The sequence below is a fragment of the Peromyscus maniculatus genome, chromosome 3 (genome assembly GCF_049852395.1).
Source record: "Peromyscus maniculatus bairdii isolate BWxNUB_F1_BW_parent chromosome 3, HU_Pman_BW_mat_3.1, whole genome shotgun sequence".
Taxonomy (NCBI): Eukaryota; Metazoa; Chordata; class Mammalia; order Rodentia; family Cricetidae; genus Peromyscus; species Peromyscus maniculatus.
Window position 1 is genome coordinate 135,374,651 of NC_134854.1, and position 20,529 is coordinate 135,395,179.

Consider the following 20,529-nt stretch of genomic DNA (forward strand, 5'->3'; position numbering starts at 1 on the left):
GTCCTTTGCAAGAGCAGCCAGTGCTCTTCAGCACTGAGCCTCCTCTCCAGCCCCTTGACTATACTTCTTGTCCCCTTTTTCTTCACTTTCCTCCATCCTGAAGCAGGAAACACAAACGTCAGGGCAAGGAATCTTGCAACTGTTTTTAACAATGAAGATAAGACTCGCCGCATGCTAGGAGCGGTGGAGCAGAGGGTGAAAGTCTCGAAGACCTCCAGGTGCTGTTGTACTGGTTCTAGGCTGCCTAATTCTTGGACATTTGTTTTGCCTGAGAGTCTAGAATCAGGACTGGAGAGATGGTTCAGCGGGTAAGAGTGTTTGCTGCTTTTTCAGAGGACCAGAGTTTGGTTTTCAGCACCCACACTGGGAGCTTACAGCTGACTATAACTCTAGCTCTGGGGTCACCGTACACACACACACACACACACACACACACACACACACACACACACACACACACTAAAATAAAACTTTCTTAAAGAGAAAGACTAGAAGCTTAGACTTATTTATTTATTATTTATTTATTTATTTATTTATTTATTTATTTATTTATTTATTTATTTATTGAGACAAGGTTTCTCTGTGTGGTTTTGGTGCCTGTCTTGGATCTCACTCTGTAGACCAGGCTGGCCTTGAACTCACAGAGATTCTCCTGCCTCTGCCTCCTGAGTGCTGATATTAAAGGTGTGTGTCACCACAGCCCGGCTAGAAGCTTAGATTATTAAACCACAATTATTTATGGTTTTCCAATCATGCACAAAAACCTGGTTCTGGCATATATAATAATATTCTTTTAAACTTTCTATCGTTTTAATTTAGTAAGGGGGCACAACTTTCAAATTCACTGGGGAAGTCTCTTCACCTCTCTGAACCTCAGTTTTGTAACCCCAAGAATGGTGGTATCTACTTCTCAAGGCCACGACATAGAATGAGTGATTACCAACATCAATGTAGGGACATCCTGTTGCTTATATGGTGCTCACTCTTCCAAATGGGCTTACCCCTAAATCTACGTATTGTTGTTTTCTTAAAGCCTCATCTAGCTGCAAGGGAGCCCGGAAATTTTTTTCTCTTTGACGCTCTCTCTTCCTCTCCACTTCTGTACATAACTCTCCCCTGTACATGTACAGAAAAAATGCATACAATGGGTTGACTACACAGCCATTTTTACAACACAGGTGTGGACACATCTATTACAAGGGAATTCATTATATGAATTATACAGTGTATCCAAGACATAGAATATTACTAATTCAATTTACTATTCTGTTTCTAGTTTCTTGATATAGAGGCTTAAATAACTGGTTTAAAATTTTTTTTAGACTAAGCACGTAGCTCAGTGGTAGAGTTGCTTAGCAAGTGCAAGTCCCTAGGTTCAATTCCTAGCACTGCAATGTGGATAAATCTTTGTTTCTTTTCTAGTCTATACAGTTGATGCTACAACTTTCCCTATTAGCTCTTCTGGTCATAAATCTTGTATTATTATGTAATTGAAAATACATGAAAAAATTCACAATTCCTGTGATTTGTTCTTGGATCCAGTTATTAATCTATGTGTTGTTTAATAGAAATGGTGGGTATCTCTGTGAGTTTGAGGTCAGCGTGGTCTACTTAGCAAGTTCCAGGAGGCCAGCCTGTACTATAGAGTAAGACCCGGTCTTTAAAAAAAATGAAAAACGTTCTCTGGTATCCAAATGTTGTCAAATCTTCCAGCTATCTTTCTGTTATTTCTGGCTTAAGTCAACTTAGTTTTGAGAGCAGACATCCAGTGGCTTCTAGTTTTATAGTTGTAAAGGTGTGATTTGGGGTCCAGAATGTGGTCTGTCTTGGCTAATGTTCCATGTGAGCTTGAGAAAAACTGTGTTCCCTGTGGCTGTTGACTGCACTGGCCTCCAGCCAGCTACTGGATCAAGTGACAGATGATATTGCTGAGTCGGTCATGTTCTGAGTGATTTTGTGGCAGTTGGATTTCTTCTCTTTCCATCATTGTTGTGTTTTAAAACAAGGTCTCATATAGCCCAGGCTGGCCTCAAACCCGCAGGAAGGCCCCGAACTCCTAACCCCACGGCTTCTACTTCCCACTGTTGTTTCTACAGACATGCAAGATCAAGCCCGTTCCATCTATTTACTGTTCATTCGTGTTTCTTTATAGTTGAAGTGGGTTTCTTGAGAGACAACACGCACAGGTGAGTCATGTTTTTCCCCCCATTCTGATGATGTTTTTAATTGATGCACTTAGGCCACTGGCATCCAGCATGATTGCTGATGTTGCTAGACTCCTATCTGTTGTATTTTAAAAACGGAGGGCAAGAGACCTTAGTGGGTTGGAGCCAAGGTGCCCCACCACGGGTAAGAGACATAGGCCATGCAGACAGCGCTGGTGTGTAGAAGAGAGAAGGGAGAGGAAAGAGGGAAAAGGGGCGCAGAGCTGCCTCCTGGGGAGGTGGAGAGAGAGCGAGACAGAGGGAGGGAGGGAGGGAGAGAGAGGGAGGGAGCAAGAGCGGCTGGGGATGCTGGGCAGAGAAGATAGAAGAGAGAGAAGGTGGGTTGGGTTCCACCTTTTATGAGGGGATTTCACGCGTGCAGAGAGACCATGTAGCAATGAGCGCATGATGTTGTCAGGACCCTGAGCTGGCCAAGGTACTGCCTGCATTTTGGCCAGGTCTCCAAGGGGCAACTCTGAATGCTAACAATACCTACTATGATTATCATTTTTTCCTATATGTTGCCCTTGTTATTTATTTATTTATTTATTTATTTATTTATTTAAGATTTACTTATTTTTATTTTATAAATAAAATAATAAAAACGAATCTTTTAAAAAGCCTAAGACAGGCAGTGATGGCGCTCATCTTTAATCCCAGCACTCAAGAGGCAGAGGCAGGTGGACCTCTGAGTTCGAGACCAGCCTAGTCTACAAAGCAAGTTCCAGGACAGCCAGGGCTACATAGAGAAACCTTGTCTCAAAAAACAGACAAACAAACAAGGCCTGGTGATGGTGTATTTGTAATCTAAGCTCCAGGGAAGTGGAGCTAGGCAGATTCCTGGGGCTCTCTGGTGAGCTAGCCTAGGCTAATTGGAGAGCCTCAGGTTCCAATGAGATAACCGGTCTCAAAAAAAAAAAAAAAAATAGGTGGATAGCTCCTGAGGAATAACACTTAAAGTTATCTTTAGTCTTCACACTCACCTGCACACACATGTACATACACACGCACAAACACACACTCGTATGCATGCACATAACTCTTTGTAAGACAGGTCTACTACAAAGAAAGTTCCTCAGTTTTTCCTTGTTTCGAAGTCATGGTCTTCCTGTTTCGGCCCTCAGAGTAGCAGGGAGGACAGGTGAATGGCACTGTGCCCAGCTTTCTTCTTTGTTTTGAAGGATAATTTCATGGAGTACAAGCTTCCAGGATGGAAGACATGCCGGCAGAGGACTTGCCAGGCATCCACTGGCCCGGGGTTCAGTCACCAGCACTAACATTGAAAAGCCTCAGCTGTTCACACCGCATCCCTTCAGATGCACAGTCTCCTTTCTCAGCTTCTCACTTGCTACTTGCCCTCCATTGCTCTGTCCCTCCAGCCTCCTCTTCCAGCTTCTCTGCTGCCGCCCTGTGACGGGCAGTGTCCTGAGATGGTCCCTCTTCTCCTTCCTCACCTTGTTCCAGGGCAATTTTGTTCGCACTCAGATTCCTGGGATGACACCTCAGACCTTCAGCTTCCCAATGGATCTTTCTCTTTGACTCCAGATCTAAACATGAGGCCATCATTGGACTCTCCTCCTCGCACATCACCCAGGGCCCCCAAATTCAACACTTCCCCCAGAGGAGCTCATCTTCCTCCACCACAAACATGGTCCTCCTCCTGTATCCTCTGAATGCTGCAACAGAGACTCAGTCACACACAAAGAGGCACCTGCCTTACCCTCAGGCCACAAACAGACCCAGGAGTCTCCCAAATGGGCTCGTCCTGCTTCTGCCAGGACAATCACTTTCACATTCATCATCTCAGCTCCCAGGAAGCCTCTGCACACTGCATACTGCACACTGCACCTTCCCAGCTCATGCCTGGCCCTGCTCACTCCTACTCCCAAAAGTGATCGCCATGGCCTGTAAAGAAAACCCAACCTCCGAGACTGGACTCCTCCTCATCCAAGCCCCTCTACCTTTCTCTTCCCCTTTCCTCTTCTAGCACAGACAGAGCTTTGGTGGCAAAATGATTTGACGTGGGTCACACAACAATTAGCAATCATGAGCAATTACTAAGACAGTGCACACATTGTGCCTACAACAACCTTCCAATGGCTCCACAGAGTGGTTACCTACTTGTCACAGTTTAAACATGTCCCCCAGACATGGGTGACATGTTTAAACTGTGACAAGTAGGTAACTTGTCACGGGTGGTGGTGGTACACGCCTTTAATCCCAACGCTCAGGAGGCAGACTCAGGCAGATCTCTGTGAGTTCGAGGCCAGCCTGGTCTACAAATCGAGTTCCAGGACAGACTCCAAAACTACACAGAGAAACCCTATCTCGAAAAACAAAGCAAAACACATGTCTCCCAGGGCCCGTGGATTACAAAATTAATCTACATTGTGGACAGGGGGAACCTTTCAGATGTCCAGTCCTTTACCACAGAAGTTGATCCCCATAGAAGAATTCCGGGTCTTCTGCTCTCAGCCCCATAATACCTTCTGCATGTAATGGAGCAGCAAGCAAATCCTTACCTGATGCCAGCCCCTCAGTCTTGTACATCCCAGCCTCAATGGGCACACAGCTCAGTGGTAGAGCATGCTTGCCTAGCATGTGTGAGCTCTGGAATCAATCCCTAGCACTCTGCACATACACACTTTTAAAAATGGTTTCTCATGAGATACAGCCATGATCTCCAGCAAGACAAAAGGAGGGAAATTCTTGCTCTGTAGGCATGGTAGCACACACCTGTAATCCTGGCACTCGAAGAGAATTTCACTAGCAGGAAAAGTAAGTGTTCAAAGCTACCCTCAGCTATACGCTGAGTTTGGGGCCAGCCTGAGCTACATGAGATTGTCTATAAACAAACAAACAAACAAATAAAGATATACAAACCTAACTGGCCATGTTAGTTCATGCCTCATGATCCCAGAACTCAGGAGGCAGAAACAGGAGGATGCCCATGAGTTTGTGGCCAGCCTTGGCTACATAGGAAAAGTCCATCTTAACAAGCCAAAATAAATAAATAAACTTCTGTTCATTACAAATTTACTTATGTAACATCCTGTTTCTGCAGTACTAAGCCAACTAAGATACTATGAGTCGGCTCATTTTATATGTAAGGAAACTCAGAAATGATGTAAAATCCTTAAGGACTTGTAACTGGTAATATAATCGGGATTCAGCACCAGGGATCTGCTCCCTCTAAGGGAGTGTGTAGTAGAGCGAGGACTTAGATGTCTGCCTTCACTCATCCATTCAGCAGGACACTTGTGGGTGCATGGTGGCTCAGGCCTGCACTCCCAGCACTTGAATGAGACAGGAGGATTGCCACAAGTTTCAGTCCAGCTGGGCTACATAGCAAGATGCTGTCTCAAAAATGAAAAGTACTAAAAACAAAACAACAACAAAGCAATAGGCACTTATTAGGCACCTACCATATGCTGAGCACAGCCTTCTGGCTGGGATTGTCACTGTGCCTCTTAAGCAGGGAAGAAGCAGTCAGATGTGGACTGGACTGGGGTGCAGGTGACAGCGGACTCAGGCTGGGTTTCCTTCCTTCCTTCCTTCCTTCCTTCCTTCCTTCCTTCCTTCCTTCCTCCCTCCCTCCCTCCCTCCCTCCTCTCTCTCTCTCTCTCTCTCTCTCTCTCTCTCTCTCTCTCTCTCTCTCTCTCTCTCTCTCTCTTTCTTCTTTACTTTTTTGAGACAGGTTTTCTCTGTGTAATCCTGGCTGTCCTGGAACTCATTCTGTAGACCAACCTGGCCGCAAATTCAGAGATCCCCCTGCCTCTGCCTCCCAAGTGCTGAGGTTAAAGGTATGCACCACCACTACCTGGCTGGGTTAGTATTTTTCTGAAAGCTTCTTGCTTTCATCTTTTTCCCTTACTTCCCATTGCATGTATTCATCATCATCAACTACTTCAATGCCAGAGCAGTTTAAATACTTAGGGCCTCTCTGAGAACACTAAACCCAGAAGCTGAAAGGGGGCATCGATATTTTGCTTATGTTAATAACAACAACAAAAATCTTATCATGGGGAAGGAAATCTACAGACAACGTCAAAAGACAAAGACAGAACAAAATCTGTGACTCTGGTGACAAAGAGCTAATTTTTATTGACTTACTTATTTTTGAGACAGAGTCTTACTACGTAGTCCAGGCTGGCCCCCGACTTACAGAGGTCCGCTTGCCTTTTCCTCTTGGGTATTTTAAGTAGGGCTGTGCTCCACTATTCCTGCCTTTAGAGGGGTTGAGTATATTTTAACTTTGGGTCTGTTTGGTTTTTTTTAAACAGTGTGTGTGTGTGTGTGTGTATGTGTGTGTGTGTGTGTGTGTGTGTGTGTGTGTGTGTGTGTGTTCCAGTGCCTGCATCACAGTACATGTGTGGAAGTCAGAGGACAACTTGAGGAGGTTGGTTCTCTCCTTCCTCCATGTGGAGGTAACCTCTCAAAGGATGCTGAGGCAGAACTACCGTGTCCTCAGCTACTCCGCTCTGATTCTGGGACCCAGAGTCCCAGACCTGTTTATTTAATTGGGGGTGGGGTGTGGGGGATGTGCATGTCACCATGCGCATGTGGAGGTTAGAGGACCAGAGGGCAGTTTGAGGGAATCAGTTCTCTCCTTCCTCTCTGTGGGTTCCTGGGATTGAACTCAGGTCCCCAGGTTGGGTGGCAGCCAGGGCCCTTACCCTCTGAGCCATTCGCCTGCCCCCAGTTATGGGGCCGTTGTGTGACAGACTTTGTTAAGCAGCAAACGATACCTGCTAGACGTTCATGTTTTGTTTTGTTTTAAAGTTTGCCTTTGCTTGTACATTTACGGAATGCTCCGGACAAGACATTCGACAATGGTGGCTTCTGGCAGAAAAAAAAGAATTGTGGGAAGGAGGCGCATGTGATCGCATCGCATGGCCTCCTTACCTTTCAGATTCTCCGCTCGTAAGTGTGTTAAGTTTAACAAACAGTCTTGGGGGCGGGGATGGAAATATTTTGAAGGGGGAGATTTTATTTTGGTTTACAGACGGAGGGTATAGCGCCCCATATGGGGGAGGCATGGCAACAACAACAGCTCAAGCTCTGACTGCAGGCGCCTAAGGCACTGGTCACGTGGTGTCAAAAATTGGGTGACGATCACCCAACTTTTCTAAAATGAAAGAATTTATTTTTTTATTTCTTTGTTTTAGTATGTTATGTGTATGAATATTCTGCCTGCCTGCCTGCCCGTCTGTCCTTAGCTGTGGGACGCCCTCTTCAGATACCCTAGAGTACCTCTGTGACGCAGCACCTCGTGTGTGTGCCAAAGGCTTGAAGACCCCTTCCTGTCTGGAGCTCTTAGCCACTAGGCAAGGTCTGTTACCCAGCATGCCCGGAGCCCAGCACAGTGAGGTCTTCGGTAAAGGGTCAGTGTGAGAGAGGGAGAGAGCAGGGAGATAGGAGGGAGACAAGCATGAAGGAAGCCAGGGAAGAAAAAGGAAGAAGAGAGAAAGAGAGAGGAGAGAATCCCTTCCATGTGCTAGATGTTCTAGCAATTTAATTAAACACTGCTAAATTTTAATGTACCAATATATATTCAATGTAACTAAACAACTAAATTTTACTGTATGAATAGAATCTAAAACCTATTCAGATGTGGTCACAGTGAGCCTGTATTCCCACCACTAGAGAGCCTGAGACAGGAGGATCACTGCAAGCTAAAATACAACTTGGGGATACATCGCAAGATCCTACCTAAATAATTAAATCATTCATTCCCAAAGGCAACCTGAACCAAAGTCCAAGCACATGGTAAGGGACATGAGTGCATGTCTGGAGTTTCTGCTATGGCAACTCCTGTGACCTCTGATCACAGAGCCTGAGACCCTGGTGACAGACACAGCTAGAAGCTGCTGACCTCTGCATGGCACCAGCTGGCACTCTCCTTCCAGCTGCCCTGCCAGTCTCTGCACACCAGGTGAAGCCTGGCGTGTGCACACCAGGTGACTGGGTGAACCAGGACCAGGCTCGTCTTCTTTCTGGGGACAGAGGAGAGGCCTAGGTTCCCATCTCTGTGACCATTCAGCTGTTAGTTCTCTGGACCTTTCCCTTCATTCACTACATATTCCAAATTGTCCTCCAACTCACCATCCTCTTGCCTCAGCCTTTCAGGTACTAGGACATGCCACCATGCTGGGCTAAGTCCTCACACTAGCTCCTTCCCAGCTCAGTCAGGCTTCGGCTTGGGTCTCCTCTCTGTTTCCTGTGGCTATCCTCAGCCCCACTTCTGACCCTGTAGAACATGGAGCTTACAGCTCTAGCTTATGACCTGTGGATTCGTTTTTCTTGCTCCAGTTCAGCCACGGAAGGTTCTGGATTCATTAGGACCCACACCGAGACTCAGCTCCCCCTTTGTACTAGAAGTATGAAATTGGACAAGTTATTGTGACAGAAAACGGATGGGACAACACTAACAGTGTGAAAACATCTAGCACAGACCCTGGCCAGTGAGGCGGCCCCGTAGGTCAAAGCACTTGCCCCAAAGCCTGATGAGCAGGATTCAGTCTCCAGAAGCCATGTAAGGATAGAAAGAGAATCAACTCCACAAAGCTGTCCTCTGACTTCAGGTAAGACGCCTGAGTCACAATAATACCTCGTGACCCAGCACATCTATGACCTGGGACAAACGACTTGTTAGCAGCTGCTCTAGTGTAGGGTAATGTCTCAGGATATGCTTTTGTTCTAACAAGATCTCATATATCCCACATTGGCTTCTCACTCACAATGCAGAAGAAGCTGACCTTGTTCAGGGATTCCAGTCTGGGGAAAAAGCTAACAGTCCCTCCCCTCCCACCCTCAGTAGTTGTAACAGCCACAGTAACTTCTAACTGCCCACTGATTAAAGTCCCACATCCCTGGTCCAGCCCTCTAGGTCCCCATCAGTCCATCCTGAATCTCCTATTGGTCCCCTGTAAAGACACTGCATTCCAGTCAGATGTGTCTCTCCTCCATCCACAGCCTTCTTCTCTGCTCAGATTGCACTCGCCTACACCCCACACCTGCCAACACTACCCATCTCCAGCCTCGATTCCCAGCTAAGCCACAGCCAGCCCTGGTATCTACACTTACAGCTCAGCATACATCAGAGTCCCCAAGGGTTGGGGACACCTGTCTTTGGTCATCTCACTCGTGGTCCCTCTTTGACAGTCTCTGCGGGGACTCCTCTTTCTCACCATTGGTCCATATGGTGTTTGTTGCAGGGATGAACACCTTCGAGTCTTAGACAAAGTCACCATGATTCATTAGGAAGCATCTACCTGGCTTCTAGCCGTTGGGCTGGGAGGAGTCAGCCCTGGGGCTTTTGCTGCCGTCATTCTTTTTGTTTTTATTTAGTTTTTGCTTTCGGGGACAGCCCTGGCTGTCCTGGAACCCACTGTGTAGGCCAAGCTGGCCTGGAGCTCACAGAGATGCTACAGCCTTTGTTTCCGCCTCTGCCTCCTCCTAAGTTCTGTGATTGAAGATGTGTGCAACTAGGCCTGGCTGCTGGCGTTCATTTTCCAGTCATTGGTAAGCTTGAGCTATGGAGCATCAGAGCTGCTGGTCCCTTTATTTCTTACCTTTAAGAAGGAGTGGGCTTAAAATGAACCAGCACAGAGGAACCAAGACATAGAGGTGGGTGCCTCAGACGTCACCTGAGCAACCCTGAAATTCTTGATGTTCAAGTCATAAGAGTCAATAAACCCAATGCTCTTTATTTCATTTTATTTATGACAGTGTGAGCTGAGTTTCTGTTGCCCACTGCTCCAGGGCTGCTGACCAATATCTTGACCCAAGGAGACAGCAAGCTTGCTGAGAGCAGGGATTGACTCCGTAGGCTTAAAATCCTTGGGGTCAGATGTGGTGACGCATTTTTCTGAAAATACCTCTGGACTCCAAAGGGACTGAATTTTTGTAGACCTTGCAGCTGAGTTAATAATATGCCTTGAGATTATTTAAGACTATATACTTAACCTGAGATGCTATCCTACGGTGTGCTTTGGTTTATGGTTAAACTGCTTTTAAGAGAACAATGTAACCAACCTTACTATGTCTTGGATTTCCCATGCAATCAGCTTTTATAACCTAAGCTAACACATAACTTTAATCTTAAATTGTGTACTCTTAAATGATCCTGACCCAGAATAATGTATGTATGTATGTATGTATGTATGTATGTATGTATGTATGATTTGCTGATAGCAGCCAACAGGTTGAAGGCAACCTTATACGGTAAATATCTCATAACTGTTGGAAGTCACATCTGGATGGATGCAGGTTGATTACATCTGCTCACACTGTTTAGTGCTATTCTTAAGCAACTGGGTTCAGTAAAGCAACTTCGTCCCTTCTAAAATTCTGTTAAGATTTCTGTAGAGAAGTTCTCATTTCTTTCCCATTCCATGTTTTCTGTGCTGTTCAATAAATACAGAGCAAAGTCCTTTGGGAGGGACGCACACAGGCACAGATTTGGGCACACACAGAGACACAGGACAGACACCAGCAACAGCAACAGGCCAGAAAGATCAGACACACACAACTGACAAAAGACTGGTCAGTAACCACAGACAAGACACAGGGAGAGACATGGAGAAGTCTAATTTTGGCTTAATCTTAGTCAAGCTAATCCAAGAGGAAGTCTGAGGTTTAATTGTTAACACAACACTAACACAGTCAAGGATGGCCTGTATACTCCATTGTGGTGGTTTGATTAAGAACGGCCTCCACAGGCTCATGTATTTGAATGTTTAGTCCAGGGACTGACACTATTTCAAAGAATTAGAAGAATTAGGAGGTGTGGCCTTGTTGGGGGACGTGTGTCATTGGGAGTGGGCTTTGAAGTTTCAAAAGCCCATGCCAGGCTCAGCATCTCTCATTCCGCCTACAGATCAGGATGTAGCTCTCAACTACTTCTCCAGCACCATGCCTGCCATCATGCTCCCCACCATGATGATAATGAACTAACCTCTGAAACTGTAAGCAAGCCCTCAATTAAATGTTTTCTTTTTTAAGAGTTGCTGTGGTCATGGTGGCTCTTCACTGCAATAGAACAGTGACTGAGACACCCAGCTTTGCAGCATTGAATGCAGGATGATCACATAATGGTGGAGCTGGAGCACACACACACACACACACACACACACACACACACACACACCCCAGACACACACACACACACACACACACACACACACAGAGAGAGAGAGAGAGAGAGAGAGAGAGAGAGAGAGAGAGAGAGAGAGAGAGAGATGAGCAAACAAATAAATGTCATTAAAAAGGAAAAGTTGAGACATTTCACTTTTAACTCAGGACTAGTAGTCCAGAGCTGGCCTGTTTTCTAGTGCCACTTTATTAAGCAGTAAGAATCAGTCACTTATCTAGAGATCTCTGAGCAAAATGCAATCAAGTTCTCGATTCTGCCAACTGCCCCCTCAGCCCTCTGGGAAAGGAAAATGCCCTGGACCAGGAGTCATTAAAAAAAAAAAGTGACCCTAGACTGAACTTCCTCCCATTGTTAGTGGTGTGACTGTGAGTAAGTCTCTCACATACAGGTGGTTAAGTTGCTTCTCTGAAACAGGGGGGAATGAAGGTGAAATTTGAAGGTGGTGATCGATCTCTAAGACTGTCAAGTTTCAGTGATTACACTGTTAGGCTGTCCATCAAATCCCACATGAATTACAGAGAATTGGAGGGCCAAGAAGTCAGCAACTCATCTGCAGACTCTGAATTAAAGTTGATGAATTGGGGTTCAAGCTGAGCACATATTCTTTCCAGCTTGACTTCAAGGGAAAATACAATGAGAGTGCACACCGTCACCTCTGGGTCCCACTGGAAAATGTGGAACAACATCTCCATTCCCTTCATTTCTCTTTCTTTGTTCTTTTCAAAAGTTCTTAAAGAGCCACATTAAGATGGACCTACATCTGAGGGCTGGAAAGAACTTTGGGTGGTTAAGGATGCTAGCTGCTTCTGCAGAGAGCTAGAGTTTGGTTCCCAGTCCTCACAGTTCACAGCCACCTGGAACTCCAACTCCAAAGGATCCCATGCCCTCTTCTGGCCTCCACACTCAACTGCCTTTGAATGAAAATGACCAGCCGGGCGGTGGTGGCGCACGCCTTTAATCCCAGCACTCGGGAGGCAGAGGCAGGTGGATCTCTGTGAGTTCGAGGCCAGCCTGGGCTACCAAGTGAGTTCCAGGAAAGGCACAAAGCTACACAGAGAAACCCTGTCTCGTAAAAACAAAACAAAAAAACCAAAAAGCAGAAAATGACCACCACTACCACCACCATATACACACACATACATACACATAATTAAAAACAAAAATACATCTTTTTTGTCCCCCCCTCCCAAAAACACACCTTAAAAGAGAGAGAGAGAGAGAGAGAGAGAGAGAGAGAGAGAGAGAATGTCCATATCTGAGTATATAGTACCTTTCTCCAATCAGCCCTTTTCAGACCTTAAACATCCCCCAGTAGGGGCAGGAATTCCTACCTACCTTTATAAAAGTCCTCCTAGAGAAGCAAACTAGCCTCATGACCTTGACCTCACCCCTGGCCTCCAGCCCAAGTGACAAGTCTTAATTTGATCACTATCGTCTTCTCGGCGCTTGACCTTGAGTGACATCAAGCCATTTTGAAAATTCACACTCCTCCCCGAAAAGATGGAGATTTCTTCCCAATGGAAAGGCTCAAGTGAACACACACCATACTGCAGAGCCAAGTCCCTGTGATGCTTCCCGCAGTGGTATCGCCAGCAAGTTGCTATCACCTTTCCTTTGGGGGCCTCTTTGGAGAGGCTGAACACTTGTTGAACATTCTGAAGTGCTTACTGGGATGAACTGTCTCTAATGCACCATTACCAAATCGTCTCTCTCTCTCTTCCATCCCTGGAAGGCTCCAAACATTTTCCTGGCCTCTACCCATCTTCTTTCCCCACCCTGCCATCCCTAGGCTCCTCTTTGTCTTGCCCAACCCTCTTCTCCTTTCCTGCAATTAGGCAAATGCCCAGGTTGCTGAGCTTTCAAAATGTGACTGCGATCGAAGAGTGGGCGGGGACACAGGATTCTAATGGATCAGGGGAAACTGTCTCAGCAGATCTTGTTCCCAAAAGGCCTTTCCTTAGGGAAAGATGACTGTCCCAGTCAATCAGTTCAGAGACTTCAAGGAACTCGTCACCATTGAATGTGACACAGAACCCTTCCTGAATAAGGGTCAGGGTGAAGGAGACCTTCTCTCCAGAGGCTCATGTTGCAAGCTTTCCACAGAACAGCTCCCCAGTACCAACACCACAGATCGCCCCCCACTCTCAGGACAGGACTTTAAAGTTTACCAAAGACCCTTTCATTTCTCTTCTGTACCGTTTCACAGATGAGGAAACCAAACCTCAAAGAACTTAATGCCAGCAAGTTCAAGGTTCAAGTCAAGTATCCCGCATCCCCAATTCATGCTCCCCCCCCCCCCAGCATAACAGAAATTGACAACACTTAGAGTAAGCCCTCATTCAGGGGGAAAAAACTTTTTCCTTATAGACAGCCAACAGAGACCCTCGGAAACACGAACATAACGATAACTCATCAGTTGAGCCAACCTCTGCGCTTCCAAGCAGACAGCCCCAAACATTTCTAAAGATTGCCCCCTGCCCTAAGGTGGCTCTCTGATGTTGAATGTTCTCCCCAAGAGCTACTGAGGGTTGGTCACTAAGTGTCTCAACACAGAGAAGAAGAATCTAGCTCTGACTCTTCCAAGAAAGAGCTCCGGTCTCCAGCATCTTTGCCGAGGGTCCCGCGCCCACTCCTCCCCTACCTGCCAAGAGCTGCATCCAGGCGCAGATCTTGTAGACAGTGGCGGTGTTGCAGAAGAAGAAAAGAGCGAAGCAGGTGATGCAGCCGAGAATCAGCACCATGGAAAGCAACACGAAGAAAGCGGCCGCCTTGAAGGCGCTGGACGGGATGGTGCTGAAGTCGGTGAAAGAGCCCCGGCAGGTGAGCTCGCGGCCCGCTAGCCCGCTGCCCACGCAGTAGTGGAAGAGGCCGAAGTAGCCAGGCTTGGGAGTGCTCACGCTGTCTCCTACCCAGTAGGGCTGGATGAAGACCACCACGTTGATGATGGCGAAGCAGATGGTGAAGATGGCCCACAGCACGCCGATGGCCCGCGAGTTCCGCATGTAGTGCTCATGGTAGAGCTTGGAGGCCTCCTGCGAGGGCAGCATGGTGCCCGGGGGCGGGGCCGGCGGCGGCTGCTGGTGGGGGGCCGCCGGCCCAGGACTGACCACCGGGCTGCTGCGGGGCGGGAGCTGGGGATGCACGCGAGAAGCAGCCCTGAGTCAAGGAACTCGCAAGGGCGGGGCCTGGGGCGGAGCTGGGGACCTGGGGGCTGGCTAGGGGAGCTAGGAGGGGGTCGGGACAGTGTTGGGGAGGCGACTTGAAGGACTAGCTAAGGTTTCCTACTGGGGGGCCTAGGAAGAGGGCCATGGGAAAGTTGGGGGGCTGAGATGAGAACATGGGAGCTGGAAGTAGGGGGTGCCAGAAAGTGCTGGTGGGGGAGTCAGAGGGGGGCTTAGGAACTGGTGCTGGGGTAAGAGGGGGCCGTGGGGAGATGTAATGAAAGATGGAGATCAATACTGGAGCATTAACAGGCACCTAATAGAGGGAGCTGGGAAGGGCATGTCGGAGCTGTTATTAGGGGAGCGGGTCTGGGACTGGGTGTCTGAAGGGGATCTGGAAGCTGATAGACGCTTCTCTATAAGGAAGGGGAGAAGAGGTTGTCAGGGGCTGGTTCTGAGGGCATGAGGAAGGTTATGATAGGGCCAGGCAGGGGACAAGAACCGGTAACCAGGGCTAAGTGTTGGAATCAGGATGAGGCTAGCGTGGAATCAGGGGCTGACACTGCAGGGTCTGCACTCGTCGGGGGAGTGGGGGTGCTCCTTAGAAGCCGGGGTTGAATGTCGGCTGCGGGGGGAGGGATAGTCTGGGATTGGCGGGCCAGGGCCGGGGAGAGTGGCTTTCCAGGCCAAGGGGACAGAGGGCCCGAGGCCAGGGGGCAGTCTGGGCCTGGAGGGGCGTGCAGCGGGCAGGGGCCGTGCCGGGGCGCGGGGGAGCGGCTGGGCCCCGGTAGGGCCGGAGCTGGGGGGTGGCTGCCCTGCACCCAGGCCGGACGCGCGCGGAGGCTGCGGCTGCGGAGAAGGGATGCGGGAGGACCAACCTGGGCCGGGTCGGGGCGGCTGATCCGGGACCGGCAGGGCTCAAGCGCCGGGGCTGGGTGCTCTAGGCAGCGGATGCCTCGGCCCAGGCGGCGTCCTCTGCGCGGCCTCCATCTTGCTCCGGCTCTCCCCGGGGCGCGCTCCCGCGCCGAGGAGCGCGCTCCCGTGCACTGGCGCGGCGCAGCCGGGGCGCGCTCCCGCGCGGGCGTAAAGAACTGAGCAGAGTGGAACGGGGGAGGGGGAGGGGCGCTCCAGGTCCTGGCAGCCAGAGGGAAAGTCAGGCACGGTGACCCTGAGGTCCCTCAGCCAGAGCCACACACCCCACTGTGACCCCGACCGCAAGCCTCCGGACTGCCGGGACTCCCCTCCGCCAGCCTGAGTTGAGGGGTTCCGGCTCCCCACAAAGCCCGTGGGAATGGGGGAAGGGCCCGAAAGAGGATTATTTGATAGGCGTTGAACTCAATCTCTTGATTCTAGATTACCACCTACCACCTATGACAATGCCTTCAGTCTTTGCATTCTGCTTCCACGCCTTTGCGTCTTGGAGGCGTTGAAGGTTTCCAGAGTTTCCTAGGAAACTGTCAACACCCCCCTGGGAGAGGGAAACTCCTAAACTGTTAACACCCTATGCCAGCCATGGGGATTCCTTGGCCCACAACACAAGGAGATGGGGCCAGGGAAGAGGACCCAGGCTGAGTACCAAGAACAGGAGAGAAAGGGGCTGGGGAAGTGGGTGTTTCCTCTCTGCATCCTGCCCAGTGTCCAAACCATGCATGCCATGACGTTTGCACATCATGAAGATCTAAACACCAAAGCCTCAAAGTCAAGGCTGGTGACCAGACCAAAGGAAGGCCCCGGGACACTCCTGTGGGGTCTTTGGAACCCAGACAAACTAACACTAACTGTGACCTTGAATCTGAGCTCTTTGAATCTGTCTCCCATCTGTAGACAAATTATGTCCCACTTTCCAGGTGTGTGTGTGTGTGTGTGTGTGTGTGTGTGTGTGTGTGTGTGTGTATGCAAATGATCCATGTAAATGGATCCCAAACACTTGACCACACTCAGTCCCTTTGTTGAAACTCATATCTATATGCAAAAACTCATATGATATTTTGTTTTTCCAGTGGGATAAGAAACTTTTTTTTTGCCAGGCAGTGGTGGCACATGCATTTAATCCCAGCACTCGGGAGGCAGAAGCAGGCGGATCTCAGAGTTGGAGGCCAGCCTGGGCTACAGAGTGAGTTCCAGGACAGCCAGGGCTACAAAGAGAAACCCTGTCTCAAAAAAATTAAGAGAGGGAGAGACAGAGAGAGAGAAAGAGAGAGAGAGAGAGAGAGAGAGAGAGAGAGAGAGAGAGAGAGAGAGAGAGAAGAAGAAGAAGAAGAAGAAGAAGAAGAAGAAGAAGAAGAAGAAGAAGAAGAAGAAGAAAGTGTTCTTTTTTTTTTTTTTTTTTTTCCTGTTAAAGTCTGCTTCATTTCGGGGAAAGGTGTGTTCAGACAGTCTTGCTAAGTAGTCCCTTGCTGGCCTGGAACTCACTATGTTAGACCAGGCTAGCCTTGAACCTGCAGCAATCCTCCTGCTTCCATCTCCAAGTGCTGTGATTATAGGCATGAGCCAACACACTTGGTTTGTGCTGTGCTGGGGATCAGACTCAGGGCTTTGTACATGCCAGGAGAGTGTTCTATCAACAGAGCTTCATTCCAGACCAAAACTTCCAACTTTTAAGAAATGGTGGTAATAGACAAGGAGGGGGTATTCCTTTTTTAATATCTCTATGAGAAACAGGAGATTTCAATCCCAAATTGTAAAGGAGAATGATCGATGAAATTCAACAATTTGAGACCTCAGATCCACGTGAATTCACTTTCCCTAGGGCCAGAGTAAGGGCCATGAATTTGGCTTCTCTTTCTACTCTCTCTTTGAGGAAGGCTTCTTTTCTACCCGCCAAGTATCCTGTGGTCCTGGAATCATGAGCAGGAGACACAGAACAAGGAATCTCCTTCCCTTACCTCTTCCCCCTCTACAGAGGGGGTCAGAAGCTCAGGAAGAAAACTGGCATACCCGTGGAGGGAGAGAGCTGCCATGTAAACCTGACTCCTGAACTAACTCATCCATCTGACAAGCAGGGATGAGGCCCCTGAAGTGTGGCACTCCAGCACGGGGCACTGGGGACAAAGGACCCATAAAATAGACAGGTGGCATTCCCAGATTCTCTGGGAGAGGGAAGGTGTAGGAAGGAGAGGACAGGAAGGGTCGGTCTCCTAGAGCATCTCCAGGTGTCCTGCTGTGGATGCTCACAGATTGGAAGCTTTCGAAGCAGTCTTTTTACTCTATTCCCCACTTTGTCAGAAATCGTTCTTTTCCTAGCCTGCTGAGCCAAGCTAGGCGGTCTAGAACAAAAGGACATCAAAAGGTCCACTGAGAGTTCTTACTGGGCAGGGTCCACGGTTTCCCTCTGTGGAGCAGAGATGCTCTGTGAAGTTCTGTCCACAGATCCTCTGACATTAGTGCTTCAGCCCTATAGAGCACCTCCTCACTCAGCCCCTGGGTTGATCCTGGGGTGAGCCAATACATTTGATTTCTGCTTAAGCCGGTTCCTCTTATGCTTTTGTTGTTTCCAATCTCAATAGTCCTAAATAATGCATTCCTCCAAGAGAGATAGCAGGAGCTTATGTATTGATCTGGTTATTTGTTGAGACCAGGTCTCCTGTAACCCAGGCTGGCCTGGAACTCACAGTGTAATAGAGAACAACTTCAAACTTCTGGTCTTCGTGCCTCTGCCTTCCAAGTGCTGGGATTGTGGGCATTCACTGACCAGCTTCAATGGGCTTTGCTTGTTTGCTTTAATAGAAGAATGTCGGAACACATGAGCTATTCCGACACATTAGAATTAAAAGACCAGAATTTGAGGCCAAACTCAGAAAGACAAACACCACATTTTCAGGGGAGGGGATGTGTGAGAGGAGGATTGAGACAAGTAGACCAGGTTGGTCTTGAACTCACTCTGATCCTCCTGCCTCAGCCTCACAAATGCTAGGATTACAGGTGTGCACCCCTCCCCAGGCTTTTTGATGGTGGTGATGGTATTGTTTTGAGGCAGCCCTGGCAGGCCTCCAACTGTAGCAATTCTCCTGCCTCGGCTCCTCAAGTTCTGATGCTACTCTTAAGAGTCTTATTTTCTTCATTTGTAAAGTAGAGAAAAACACACTTCCTCCTCACAGATGCTGGGAGGATTAAAAGAGATAATGGATAGAAAAGAGCTTTGTAAGTGGAAAAGGGGCTATAAATATAAGTGATTATCATTAAATTTTAATAATAAATGACGTCTCCAAAGAAGAGATACAGCAGGAGCCTTGGAGATGCACTTGCTGAGCTGTGAGGAGCGGAGACAGGATGTGTCCCCATTTTAAAGGCAAGCTTAGAGTAGTTGCAGAAAGAAAATGTGAGCTCCGTTCACAGGAAGAGCATCTTGTTGAGACCAGTAAGGGGCCAGACACGGAGTGAGAGGTCCTAATGGAAGCCAGAAAGTCGGACACGGTGGTGCATACTTGTAATCCCAGTGCTCCAGAGACTGAGGTAGGAGGATGACAAGTTCAGGAGCAGCATGACAAAAGCCTCACTATTTATAAGGCTGGGGGTGTAGCTCAATGGCGTGTTCTCCTGGTGTTCGTGAGACCCCGGGTTCCACCTCCAGTAGAGAAGGGAGAGGTGCATACTGTGTGGGGGGTACATGTGTTTAATCCTAGCACTTGGGAGATGAAGGCAAAGGATCAAGAGGTCAAGTTTATCCTGAACTACATAGCAAGCCCCAAGATGGACTATGTGAGACATTAAAAAGATTGAAATAAATGTAAAAAAAAAAAAAAAAAAAAGGAGACAATTGGAGAGATGGCTCAGTTGGCCAAGTGCTTGCCAAGCAGGTGTGAGGACCGGAGTTCAGCAGCCCTGTTTAAAAAAACAAAAACAGACAAACAGCAGCGGCCGCAACAACAAAAGCCCCAGCGGTCTTAGCACTACATGGACGGTGTGTGTGTGTGTGTGTGTGTGTGTGTGTGTGTGTGTGTGTGTGTGCGTGTACAGGCAGGAGGATTCCTAGGGCTCGATGGCCAGCCAGTCAAGCAGAATCATCGAGCTCAACAAAGATGGTGGACAGCAAGGTCCAAAAACAGTCTACATAGATTCTGACCACCACATGCTTGTGCCTCCTCATGGCCATGCGCTCACACAAACACACACACACACACACAGAAAGGAAATGAGGAAAGAAAAAAATCAAGTCAAGAGACCAAAAAGCACGGACCGTGCTGGGCAAACGCCTAGAATAGAAGGTCCCCAGGTTACATCTGTAACCTGCATAGGTGCAATTAGACTTGTTACCATCCATGTGTCCCCATCCTGTGCACAGACTGTACCATTTAATCTCTACAATAACCCCTTGACATAGTCTGATGAGCTGAGTTGTGTCTGTTACACTGTCCCTATGTTGGCATCCTAACTTCAGCATTTCAACTGCATTTGGAGACAGAGGGCTTGAAGAGACCAGGAAAAGTGAGCTGTACTGTGTGGACACCTGATGACTGATGTCCTTACGAGAAGTTAGGACACACACAGTACTTAGACCAGTGATTTTTAATCTTCCCAATGTTGTGATCCTTTAATACAGTTCCTCATGTTGTGATCCCCAACCATAAAATTGTTTTTATTGCTACTTCAGAACTGTAATTTCACTACTATTATGAATCATATTGTAAATAACCGTTTTCCAATGGCCTTAGGCAACCCCTGGAAGATTTGATGTCCTTGAAGGGGTCATGACCCACAGGTTGAGAACCATTGACTTAGCCGGAGACAAGCACATGAGGACATAATAAGGAGGCAGCCATCAATAGACTAAGCAAGCAGAGAGCTTCAGGACAAAACAATCACCTGCAAGAAAGTTGATTTCTGCTTAAGATATACAGTCCAGCTGGATGTGGTGGCACATTCCTTTAATCCTAGTACTCAGGAGGCAGAGGCAGGTAGATGTTCCGTGAGGTTTTGTTTGTTTGTTTGATTGGTTGGTTGATTTTTTGAGACAAGGTTTCTCTGTGTAACAGCCATGGCTGTCTTGGAACTCATTCTATAGACCAAG

At 48.0% G+C, this 20,529-nt stretch overlaps 1 protein-coding gene across 1 annotated transcript in view; it reads right to left on the reverse strand.

Moving 5' to 3' along the window:
* Lhfpl4 (LHFPL tetraspan subfamily member 4) overlaps window positions 1–15,556 on the reverse strand; it is a 28,527-nt gene extending 12,971 nt beyond the window's left edge. Inside the window, exons 1-2 of the mRNA XM_006997896.4 lie at window positions 15,401–15,556; window positions 14,003–14,492 (exon numbers count right to left, since the gene is read on the reverse strand). Of these exons, the coding sequence (XP_006997958.1) occupies window positions 14,003–14,408 (406 nt within the window). The 5' untranslated portion in view covers window positions 14,409–14,492; window positions 15,401–15,556. The remainder of the gene's footprint in view (window positions 1–14,002; window positions 14,493–15,400) is intronic.
* Window positions 15,557–20,529: the final 4,973 nt, after the last annotated feature.